The sequence below is a fragment of the Diospyros lotus genome, chromosome 15 (assembly GCF_014633365.1).
Source record: "Diospyros lotus cultivar Yz01 chromosome 15, ASM1463336v1, whole genome shotgun sequence".
In the NCBI taxonomy this organism is placed as follows: Eukaryota; Viridiplantae; Streptophyta; class Magnoliopsida; order Ericales; family Ebenaceae; genus Diospyros; species Diospyros lotus.
The window spans coordinates 3604102-3617253 of record NC_068352.1 but is presented as its reverse complement, the minus strand read 5'-3'; the positions used below and the strand labels follow the sequence as shown (position 1 = coordinate 3617253).

Sequence of the window (13152 nt, the reverse complement as noted above, 5' to 3'; positions counted from 1 at the left end):
TTATCATTTTATTACCTTCATAACTTTAAAACATATCCTTTTAATTAATTGTTCTTAATTTTTGTTCCTCTCTTTCCTTAACACCTTATTTCTCAACCTTTATTCGGCTCAAAGCAGCACTTCACGCACATCGGCGGCCTCACTACCGCATCAGACATAGCAACGTTGGTTTGGCGCACACCAGTTTGTGAAGCAAGCTGTGCTCATTCAACAAAAGTTAACAAAATTAGATATCACTTTCACTTAGTTAATATTTAAAAGTTGAATTAACAATAATCAATAAAGTAACCTTAAATATTTAAGAAATAATACGTATAATTCAAATCTTTCGGAGGAAGACTTTGAGTACTAGGAGTGGCAAAATCCAACTCAACCTCGATTGTAAACGTCGTTAGAAGCAACGCCCACACTAACATTGCACATGGCCTCATCATGAAAGAGCTTTGAGAGTTTCTTAGGTGATCTCTTATCAGTCTATCGTTCGATTTGATTCATTTTCAAAATATTTATAGATGACATATTAAAATATTGTGAAAATATTATCGTAATATTGTGATAAACTGATAGTTGAGGTGAGAATATTACATATTTATAATGAAATATAATTTATTAAAACTCAACTTCTACTCCTCAGTTTCCTCTTTAATGTCTAAAGGTTCATAATTCCAAGAGTTTCTTGAGTATTTTTTAATCTATTTGTCTTTGAACTTAATTGGTTCCGTATTATTTATGGTAATGAATCAAAAGATATTTGTAATATTGTAACAATTAAGGTAAAAAATATTGTGATTTATGAGTCATTAAATATGCCCACTTAAACAAGTAACTCTTTTTATTATATCAAATATAATTATTCTTGATTTTTTTGTCAACTGTCAAATTAAAATACTAACTTAAACATCATAGAGCACACATCATAGAGCACATGTAAGAACTCACCCACGCTTTTAACCAATTTTCTTTGTTGCAAGTCACTTGCAGACTACGATCGATATTCTTCTATTATAAATAAATTTATTGTTGTATCTAGACAACAACACTTGGTTTAGCATCACTTATTTATAAAATATATATATATATATTTCCTTAAATTATTTTGCACTTATTTGAAGTACTCTTTTAAGGGATTATAGTTTTTTTTTCCTAATAAAAATTCAATAATATTATAACTTGAGCATTGTGTCAAATGTAACTGCAGCAGTGAGTAATTTGTTAACCCATCTCCTTGCCTCCGCAATGGCTGTTGATGGCTCCAAAAGAATCATCAACAATTGAAACAATGAAGGATGATTGGGTATTATAGCTTTACAAGAAATTACAAAAATATTCTTCTTTGAGGCCCTTTCGAGACGACACCTGTCCTAAAATATTTAAACTTGAGTCCAGGTCCTGACTCAGTTTGAATAACTGGATCTACCCAATTCAAGCCTAGACCGCCACTGGTCCAAACTGACCTATAGGCTGGAATCTAACATTTCATGTGACATAATTGTTGCCCTCCCATTCGCACGATGTGCCTATGTAAAGACATGATTTTCAAGAAATAGGTCATCTCATTTATTGCATTTAATTTTTTGCTCTATCTCTAATATCAAGTTTCACTTCATCATCGAAAGATATACCAGAAGACCGAGCCCTGCCCTTGCAAGTTTCACAAGTTTTAAACAAATTTGAGGACGAGCATAGCTACAGGACACACTTGACTTTGGATAAAACTGATGGTGATAAACAGAGGCAAGCTCAGGGAGCAAACCAAGTTTAAACCTAATTAGATTTACACATCAGAGTAGGCTATTCGAAAAATAAAGATAAGGCTATATACAAAAACGGCCACCCCTCAATTCCCACAAGGTGGAGAAGTTGGTGCAATAGAAATACCCGTTTACATATTACATATACACATCAGAGTATATTATTAACACATTTACACGATCAAAACTATGAAACCTGCAGCTAACAGTGAGTGGTTTCTCAAAAATAAAATGCAGGGAGAAGCATGAGAAACGTGCTTACATTATTACGAAGGTAGAAACAAGATTGATTATTAAGAATCTCTCAATTGCTTTGAATCTGTGGATTTTGGATGCTAAGTGATGGAGCTGCAGCATTTTCTTTCACAGGAATACAAGAGTTGCAAGGAGGGCTGCAAGATGAGAAAGGAAGAAGGGTGGAGGGACCTTAGCCTCCCCATTTGGTGGGGTTGGAGCCGGCGCTGCTGCCGACCCGTTGCCAGGAGCCGGCGCTCCCTCCGTAACAGGAGGCAGAGGTGGCTCAACCACATCATCTTCAGTCAGTACAGGGGAAGGAGCATCAGCCGGTGGCAAAAAGGAGGAGGGGACGAAACTTGAGAGCTCACCTAAGAGCTCACCAGGACGTACAGGCTTCATGTAAGTTGGCGTTTTATCGCCCAATCCTAAACAACGGTTCCCTGCAATCCACCAAATCACCAAATATAATTAACATAAGGGCCAATGTGACAAGTTCGACAAAAGCCTCAAATCGGTTACACTATGAAGAATGAGGTCAAGTAATCGGCTGTAAGCTCCAGAGTTCCGCCCGGATGATGTGTTTATTGACATTTTGGTTCAGAAATGACAGATCTGATCCTGCCTCATCCCTTTGCTCCATGCTTGAGAAAGAAGAGAATGAACTTTTGTAGCTTGAAAGAGCTAACATCCCTGATCGTCTTATTCCAGAAAGAATGGTCAATTTCACTCTCTGTTGGCTTCTTTTTTAGCACAAAATGGGAGATTATAGGAACTATGAGTACGGAAACTAAAGACACCTCCAACAATACTTTCTTAAAAAGTTACGACAACGCAGGGACATAACACTATACGGACACCTAAAACAACAACAATCACAAGTCTTAGTCTCACTAGGTGAAGTCGGCTTCTTGAATTCTAGATCTCTATTCATTTCTACTCATGGTCATATCCTATATAAGTCCATCATATCCTATATCATGTTAAAAGGTTAAAAAGTTCAGACACACAAGGAGGAGTAAAGTATATATTTATACACGTGAGAATAATAAATTCATGTTCTTCATCTTTTACATTACAATTAATACTAGAAAATTGCATTCATAACATGTTGAAAATACTATATGAGGAAAGACTAGTTAATATATATCAAACACTGTTTGTTACTCCATAATTGATTTTCAACTTACTCTTTCAATTTTGTAGTTTAAGTAGTTTCTTTTTTTTTTTGTAAATTGAGAGTTTTAATAGTTTCTTCTTTGCTAAATAGGATTTGTTAGTACCCTACATAAAGAATGCTTATTGTATTCTAAAATAGATCTAGATTGAATACGAGTTCATACAAAAATCTGTTTCCCAAATAGAGATTTGTTTTTATCACAAAAAAAAAATAAAAAAATAAAAAGAGAGAGAGTTTTGTTATGAGTTTTAGGTCCTTAGATTCGTTCTCAATAGTGTTTTATAGGATTTTAAGACTTGATCTCAATGTTGTTCCACATCTATGAAGCACAAACACTGGGACATGAGAGACTAGATATGGAGACATAACATTTTTCAAAAAAGTAGGATAGGAGACCGTTGAGGTACAATAGTTAAAAAAATATTTTTTATACTTTTTAAATCATAACAAAGTATCAAAATTGTATCCCAAACTCACAAATATACATTTAAAATTAAGCCAAATTTCCAAATGAAGAACTCTAATCTAAGTAGGGTCGATCCTGAGATTTTAGGGGCCCTAAGCGAAATTTTTTATGGGGCCCTCTACGATTATATTTAAAAATAAAATTAATACGAATAAAAAAAATTATTTCCTAAAATTTATAATATTTCACTTTAAATTTACTCTTTTAGTATTTTTTGATGAAAAATCAATAATTAAACTATTACAATTAATTTGTTCCAACATATATTTTTTAATAGACACAATCGCCAATCATTAGTGTAGATTCACTATTAACAGAGGGATCATAAATATTGAAATATATATACAAAATTAATTGATAATTTAAGAGTTAATAAACAAAATCAAAAGATATACCTGATAAGTCACACAACGGGATGATGAGAACAAAAATGAAATCACTGAAGAGAAGGCATAGTTGTGAAATCGATTGAATTGAAGATCTACATTTGCGCAAATTGATGGCAGATGCCAATAAAAAAGGATGGATAAAAAATTGAGAATGAGAGGATTGAGGAAGATGATGGAGTCGCGGCCACTGCCAGATGCATGAAAATAGTTGTGATACAATCATATAAGAGGGAGATTGAGATTAATTAAAAATACATGGAATAGTTATGAGGGAATGGGTGCCACTGTCAGACGCATGGGAATGAGATTGATTATTAATAAAGGAATGTGAGAGATTGAGATAAATTAAAAATTATAATGATATTCATGAGATTAATTATTGATAAAAGGAAAGTGGGAGATTGAGATTAATTAAAAATTTACAATGGCTTGAAATAGACATGCCCCTTAACGTCTATTCAATTTTTAAGTTTATGGTTCTTAATTAATTTAAAATTTAAAAATTGAAATGGCATGGACCCCTTAGTGGCTTGAAATGGGCATATGCCCAAGGCTGACCCTAAATCTAAGTAACAATTAATTTAAAGTCCAATGAGATCTTCGTCCTTCACAAGCCAATTGATGTTTAAAGCGCTAGAGAATAGAAATGTGAAGGATATGAAAACTAAACTTTCATACAAGTGTCCACATAGGGGAGAAACACGTCCTACTTGTGTCCCTTCCCATAGTTTAACAAGTTTTAAGAAAGTGTCAGTATCTAATACATTGGTGAGACTGATACACAATCCCTAGAAAGTGTTTGTACTTTATAATTCTACATCAATTGGTATAAAAATAACTCTCGATCTATTCTTAATTGCAATCAAACTTACTGCTTCAACTACAATGCCATACCCTAATCTCATTCAGATTTCTAATCCTAACCATCCTCTTGGTTAAGACAATAAACCGAAACCTTTATTTCTATTCCCTTCTTTGCTTACAATTTATGTCTAGTTGCCATCAAGACATTAGGTAGGATCAACGGTAGCAGGAACAACACACCACAAGCGATGATCAAGGGCAATACTCTACCAAACTTACAAGTTTCCCCCACCTAAGGCCTTCCTCAAAACGGCTCCAATCCTTACATTAGCAGATATTTAGGTCAAAGCATGTGAAAGAGAATTAAGACAAAGGAAATAGTTAAAAAAAGAATCAGACAAGTTGTAGTAGTTGGTCATGCATGCTTAAGCAGGTTAGAATCTTGGGGCCACATTGGGCTAAGATATCATAATGATTTGAAGGTCATGACATCCAAATGAGGATTTGGGCCTACTTGCTTTATCTAATTTTTCTTTAAATGTTTTTCTTTCCAAGTTGTTACTGCAGAAATCAAGGATCAAACTTGTGATCGACACCATGGATCCTACACATGATATCCAAGCATCAGATAGACTCCCGCTATATGCTTATCAGAAAGAATATGTGCACTTACTCTTGTATCTAGAAGCTGTCCTTGGGAATTCTGTGATAATGCCATCAATTTGAGCAAGCGTCACAAATGTGTTGATCTCTACATTTGCGTCACAAAGGAAATCTCGGGCTAGAGAGACAAACTCATTTCTGAAGATTCCAACATATACTGAAAGGTTGAATGCCTGTAGCTTTGATACAACATCTTTAATACTAGTTATGTAGTCCCCGCGGAAAGAAAAGACAGACCCCTTTCTGACTACCACAGAATTGGCAAACTTCTTGATTTCTGTTATGGTCAAGTTATCAGCATCACGGATTGCATCTGGAACCTTGTAAACGAACTCATAATTGCTTTTCTCCCTTAACTTGATCAGAACTGCACTGTCAGTGGACTGAATCATAACCTTCTTGACAGTGTCATTATTGTGGCTAGCATTTTTTAGGGCATCCAGAACAGCATCAATTACACTTAGTCCCTGCTTTTCCGCTAAGTAGGCTGCATCCTGCAAGGGGGAGAAAAAAGCATACATGAGAAGGATTTCGGTCAGCCTAGAGTCATGCAGAGGAAATAAAACATTTATTTTCCTCTTTTCTTTATTGTTGTTAATTGTAAATGCATGCAACAGCACAACAAGAAGAAACTATATTAATTACAGAGTGTGTGGTCCGACTGGGGATCTAGAATTCATGTAGTGGACCCTACTCAATGTAATTAAGATATGTCGTCGTTTTGGTCCAGTCGTGAACTAAGTTTTGCCGTAAGTTAGGAGTTATTATCACCTTTTGAAGAGATAGAAGGCAACTCACAAAACTAATTTTTTAGTTTTAGAGTGTTCCGTGCAGGTAGAATTTTCAGAATCATGCACAAAACTAATTTTTTATGCCCAATGTATTGCAACCATAAAGTTATGTAGGAAATTATGTATATGGTGACTGAACATGAATAAAAAATCTACTCACTAATTTTAGAGGCGACTCTTTAGAAAGTGATAGAATTTTCAGAATCATGCACAAAACAGTGTGGAAGTAACCATTATATGATTCTTGCTCCCCTAAATGTGAAGAATTGACAACAACAATTACGAACCTTAATCCCACTAGCTGTTCTACCCCTCACTCAAATGTGAAGTATTAATCAAATTTTAAAGACACCTCAAAGACGCCAAATGAATAAAAAAGATGACTTGGCAATGTTGTCCGAGTTCTTTCCAATTGTTTTCATTTCTTAATCACTTTGCAGTGTTCTTTTGGCACTACAAAGTCATTATAAAAATATTTTTTTAGGTTGAAAACCCAAGCATATATTCAACATTTTCATCTCAATCTCTATATCGCCAAGAATCATGCAAACAAATCCAGGAAGCTCATCTGTATTCCACGAGTGACAAATATAGACTCACTAATGTGAGAATTCCTTAGAAATTGTTTAGAAAAAAAAACAGAGAAGGACAATTATGGCAAACTTACTTCTATGCTGATCAATACACCAGAAACAGAATTAGCATTATTTGCGAGGACCAGAAATTCAGACAATGTCATGAGCTTAACATCCTCACTGAATTTTGGATTACGATACAAATTGTAAAGTTGTGCATATGGTTTTGACATTTCAGCTGCAGCAAAAACAAGAGAGAGAATCATGTTATGGTGCTACAACCATTAATCACAATAAAAAAAAAAAAAAAGCACTGTTGGCAATTTCTTCTACATAAGTAAGAAAGGAGGATGAAAATCAGTAAATCAAGTGCATACAAATTCTAAGAAATGGGAAAAACATGGCAAATGTTCAATTTAGCAACTGGTACTACTATTGCCACCTGAAACATCTATGACAAGAATCAGAAGGAAAATTTAATCCACAGAAAAGTGATAAATTAAAAATGTAGAGGAAAGATGACAACTTTCCTAAGCGATGAACTCGATTCTATAAAATCCAAGTTTTCAACTACACAACTATTTTCTATCAAGCCCAAAATCATTTCCATTTCACACTTCTTGGTAGTTATCTTGGATCTTTGTAGGGTGTCTTAAAGTTTCAAAACAGCAAAGATGATGACACCAAAAGTTGCATTAATGAAAAGTTTGCAATAACCAACTATATTGTCCAACCTCCACCCGGTTATGGCTATAACTGAACCAGTTAATGTAAGTTGCTTAGGGGATGGAATGAGTGATTGACTTGAGCAGGCTAGTGTGGTCACATAAAAGATCATGAGAACAGTATGACTGATCAACTTGAGCAAGCTTGTATAGTCATATAAAATATCACAAAACGTAATAGGGTGTGAGTTATAATTTGACCTGGTCTTGAATCGATATCAGGTTTGAAAATGCGCTTATTGTTCTACACTACCTATCACGACCTGGATCTGAAACATGTCCTGATAGGGTGTGAGTTACAACACAAGAACTTGCCTGCATTTTAGTGTTCTAGCATGCATCGTATGACATGGTTCTGTCAGATAAACTGGTAATTAGCCAGTCCAGAGTATAACAACGAGTTAAATAGTGGAAATATAAACATTGTTCCCTAAAGTAATGCTCCTCATGAAAGTTCCTCAGTCCTCACCATGATGAAGCACACAGAAAACATTGCATGTTTCCTTATCTGAAAGGCAGAGCAAGCGTTGGGCCAGGGCTACCAGGGCTATAGCTCGGGGCCCAAATATTTTTTTTAAGTTTATGTATATATGTGTATAAAAAATTAAAAAAAAATTAACAAAAGAAGTTGCCGCTCGTACCCTGTCAATGAAAAGGGAAGTCAAACAATCAATTATCGATCTCAAGAAGAAACGTAATGAGAAAGAAAAGATTTTCATGAGGCCCCAAACTATTCGTCCTTATTTTTTATAAATTCTTATAATTTTAATAAAATTAATTAATTGATATATTTTTATTTTTTTTTAATTTGTATAAAGGGGCGCATGAGAAAATTTGTCCTGCGAATTAGAAAACCCAGGACCGACTACTGAAAGGCAAATAAATTAATAGGCTGAAGAATCTCCACACACAACAAGAAGAAAAGAAACCAGTGGTTCAACTTACGTTTCAAACTCTGAATCTCACTCCATGTTAGACTGAAAGTAAATATTCCCGTGACTCCCTCAAGTTCTGGAATTTGTAATATAAGGTTTTTGAAATTTGACTCAGCAACATTTGTCTTATCTAAGAGGTTAATAGAGCCCAAGCAAACTGGTATCCCATCCTTTGACATTTGAACAGGACAGTCAAGAACATCTACACCACCTGAAATGGCCCTCTGATAAGCCAAATCAGTACAACCAGGGTAGTAACCACTTGATCCTTCTGATGAGATAACCAAAGGGTTTGCTGAACCAAGAACAGGCCAAAACAAATATTTAATAACTATTCACAAATGATGCATCAAAATATAAGAAAAAAACAATACGGACTTATAACACTGACACATGAAAACGTAAAGAGCAGAATCCATTCATAAGAATGAGGCACTACAGTAGTGGTGTACCTTGTGCTTTCATGCGTTTACCTATGTGGGAGAAGCAGCCTGCATTTTCAGCAAAAAAAATATATATATGTTTTAGCATGAGCAGATGTATAGGAACGATTAGAAACAATTTCAAGCAGCAACTTCAACAAATCAACTCTAGCTAGGGATGGCAATTTGTACCCATCCGGTCAAAGTGGCAATTCGGGGTCAAAGTGGGCACGGGTGGGGATAGTACTGCCCAGCCCGAACCAGAATCCTTATATATATTATGTAATATTGTGATACATGTTCGGTTCATTTATATTCTCAAACAAACTTATTTATAATTTGTTTAAAATTCATTAAAAGCTCATTTATTGTTTGTTTAATAGGTTGATTCTCAAAACTTGAAAATAGCCTATATTTGGTAAGTGGGTAGCAGTTGTGTTGGACAACCAATTGCTTCCAAATAGGCATATTTAGTGACATATATCACCATATTAAAGACCCAACAAACCCAAAAAGGGGAGATTTTGAAAACATTTTAACACATTACTTATATATAATTTTGGACTATATAAGTTATAAGACAGATAGACAGATCAAATATCGCTTACAAACCTCTTGATCTATACTTGTCATAGGAAGGAATCACAATGAAGTCATATGCAGTGCCAGTGTTAATGTTGTTTCTAATGGTGTTTTCAATCGAATTGGAGCTACATAGTGGCCGAAGTCTTCCTTCTAAAGACTTGAACCGCCCAGATGATGATTATGAATTTCGTAACCGCATGTATTACTACTTCTTCTATCCTCTCATTTCATTAGTCTATTTCTTAAGGTAGTGTTTGTTAAAACAAGCAAGATAAAGTTGTATCAAAATAAAGTTGAAATAATTTTCGAACTAATATGAAATGGTCAAAATAATGCTGAGAAGTATTCTAAGATTTCTATCAGACTATTTATTAAATTTTTTTAAATGCATTGGGGAGCATATAGGTCATTTTTTTCTTATCTATAAGGTGTCAGATAAATTTATCTAGAAAAAGAAAAAATAAATTTATCTAAATATACCTAGATAAGAAGTCATGTGATTTCTTTTCAGTGAGTTACCAGATAAATTTAATAAATATAATGAAAAATACTTTTGTCTAGAATACTTTCTATATCCTAATTTTTTTAACCCATATCTTAATTAATAAATACTATCTAACCAATATATGGGTTGAAAAAAGTGAAATATGCAATGCATTCCAAACAAAAGTGTTTTTCATTATATTTATTAAATTTATCCCACAACACACTGAAAAAAGTCACGTAACTTTTTATATGGAATTTTACAAATAAATTTATTTAGAGATAATTTTTTTTTTCTCTCCAAATAAATTTATCAAGAATTTTACAAATAAGAAAAAATGTCTCATATCTCATCTATCTCATAAAAAGTGCAATTCTAGTGTATTCTACAAAATTTAACAAACAATCTGATAAAAATTTTAGAATAATTTCCAAGCTTATTTTAACAATTTCATATCTTAGTTCAAAAAACATTTCAATCTTATCTTAATAAAATCTTATCTTACTCATTTTAACAAAGGCTATCTAAACATATAAATATATTACTTTAATATTATTGAGTATTAATTAAGCTTCTAATTAATATTTATTTCTAAATTTTTATTGAATGAGCAGTTTGCGCCAACACCACCACTTGTCCGCCATGGGAGACTTGTTGTCTCTGCAATGCTTCAGCAACTCCACCAAAGTGTGTTTTATGCTGCGACCTTGAATGAAACCTCAATGGAGATTGATTTATGGCTTGTACTTGCCCCAAGGATCCCAAATTGGGGCAATTTACAATTTTTCAAATAAATTAAAAAGTGAGAAAGCTATCAACTGGGCGTTGCGCTCTCTATTTTTCATGTCAAATTACGTGACTCTGCGTGTTGCATAACTAGATAAAGAGATATCTAATTGTTATAAAATTAAATAATTAAGAAATATAATGGGTCAAAGTCTAAGTTGAGGGTATCACACGATTAAAATGACAAAATTTAAGGACATTCTTATGCTTTAGACGTGAGAAAGCCCCAAGGCCAATAGCTTGATGGTTCTGGTGATCTCGTTTGGAGCCTCCTCCATCATGATCAGAGTGTTGCTTTGGGATCGAAACCAAAGCGCTATCAGATTTCCTGATTTAACTCATTCACCGTACTTTGGGGTCAATAAATGAGGGCGCTCGTAATGGGACGTTACCCCCCCCCCCAAAAAAAAAAAAAAAAAAAGAGGTGTGAAAGCTGTCAATTGGGTAGGCTCCATCCCAATTAGCACAAATCCTATTGTAAAGATGGGCTTGGATTGCATCCCACTAGAGCTCTCTGAAATCTCTTCTTCTCCGACAACCCTCAATGTTGCCGCCCATCACTCGTCACCACCGTCACTATTGTCATTCCACCATTGCTACTGCTGATCTCTACACAGTTGCGAGGCCACCAAACCACCATTGTCTTCTTGACCAATGATAGTCACCTCAACCACCGCCTTTGCCTCTTTCTTCGTGTTTCTTGGGCCAACATCGCTACATTGCCACTGCTAAATTGCCTCTTTGTTATCCTTCATGAAGAAGCCATCGATCCCCACCTCTAATATGTGTCACGATTGATGGTGTTCAAGAGAGGAGCCAAAAATTTTAAGCAGGGTGGGCAAAAATTAAATAGTATAATTTTTTTTAAATAATATAATATTAAAAAATATATATCAATAAATTATACAATCGACACATTTTCATATTTTAATAACGTCGCATAATAATATCGTTATCAGTTTTATTAAATATTTATTTTTCAATATACACAACTAAATTGTTGTTCAATCATTAATTTTTAATTCGATTGCATAACTAAGTCCTGACAAATTTCATGGAAAACTGTTGTTCAATCACTAATCTCCAATTCAATTGCGTACCCGAGTTTTGACAAGCTCAGAGACGAAAAAATGAAGGTTGGGTGGTGAGGTGGCCGAGTTAGTGGGCATTTAGGAAAAAAAATTATTAAAATATGATATACAGTAAATTTTTTAAAATTCCAGTGTGGGCCTACCCTTGGTTGTACGTAGCTTCGCTGTTGATGGTGGTGACCGCCAAGACCCCATTGCATTGCCACCGTTTTCCTTATCATCACTGGCCACCACCATGGCCCTCTGCAAACTTGAGCTAAAAGTACTAGAGAGCTAACAACTTGGTGAAAAAAACCACTACAAGAACAAAAGTTATAAAAAAAAGTTTAGAGACTTATGAAATTTCGTCTCTAATTCTATCTCTGATGATTTAGAGACCAAATTTTGCATTCGGTCACTAAATGCATCTTTTTGTGGTGATAGGTTAATCTTCTCGACGATATTTATAACATAAACCGAATAGTCTTTAATGCTAAAAAGAGATTGATATACTAATCAACTTTATCATTTTATTACATTCATAACTTTAAACACATCCTTTTAACTACCCTTAATTTTTGTTCCTCTTTTTCCTTAACACCTTACTTCTCAACCTTCATTCAGCTCAAAACAGCACTTCACGCACATCGACGACCTCGCTGCCACATCACAGACACAACAATGTTGGTTTGGCGCATACCAGTTTGTGAAGTAAGATGTGCTCATTTAACAAAAGTTGACAAATTAGATATCACTTTCACTTAGTTAATAATTAAAAGTTGAATTAACAATAATCAATAAAGTAACCTTAAATGTTTAAGAAATAATACGTACGATCACCATCCATCCAGTTCAAATCTTTCGGAGGAAGACTTCAAGCACTAGGAGTAGCAAAATCCAACTTGAACTTAGTTGTAAATGCCGCTAGAAGCAACACCCACACTAACATTACACATGACCTCATCATGAAAGAGCTTTGAGAGTTTCTTCGGTGATCTCTGATCAGTCTGTCGTTCGACTTGATTCATTTTCAAAATATTTATAGACGACATACTAAAATATTGTGAAAATATCTTCGTAATATTGTGATAAACTAATAGTTGAGGTGAGAATATTGCATGTTTGTAATGAAATATAATTTATTAAAACGCAACTTCTACTCCTCAATGCCCTCTTTAAGTACGTCTAAAGGATCATTAATTCCAAGAGTTTCTTGAGTATTTTTTAATCTTATTGTCATTGAACTTAATTAATTGGTTCCATATTATTTATGGTATTGTAACAAAATATAT

General features: G+C 34.2%; 3 protein-coding genes across 3 annotated transcripts in view; all 3 read right to left on the bottom strand.

Annotated features, from left to right (window-relative positions):
- Nucleotides 1-1841: 1841 nt before the first annotated feature.
- LOC127792381 (glycerophosphodiester phosphodiesterase GDPDL3-like) overlaps nt 1842-13152 on the bottom strand; it is a 47105-nt gene continuing 35794 nt past the window's right edge. The window contains exon 11 of the transcript XR_008021119.1: nt 1842-1947. The gene's annotated coding sequence lies outside the window, so the exon portion shown is untranslated. The remainder of the gene's footprint in view (nt 1948-13152) is intronic.
- LOC127792299 (glycerophosphodiester phosphodiesterase GDPDL3-like) lies at nt 2076-7119 on the bottom strand. The gene is made up of 3 exons (XM_052322752.1): nt 6946-7119; nt 5498-5981; nt 2076-2428 (listed from the first exon to the last, which is right to left on the bottom strand). The coding sequence occupies exons 1-3, from the start codon at nt 7117-7119 to the stop codon at nt 2115-2117; spliced, it is 972 nt and encodes a 323-aa protein (XP_052178712.1). The 3' UTR covers nt 2076-2114.
- LOC127792298 (glycerophosphodiester phosphodiesterase GDPDL4-like) lies at nt 8444-9168 on the bottom strand. The gene is made up of 3 exons (XM_052322750.1): nt 9128-9168; nt 8966-9004; nt 8444-8808 (listed from the first exon to the last, which is right to left on the bottom strand). The coding sequence occupies exons 1-3, from the start codon at nt 9129-9131 to the stop codon at nt 8444-8446; spliced, it is 408 nt and encodes a 135-aa protein (XP_052178710.1). The 5' UTR covers nt 9132-9168.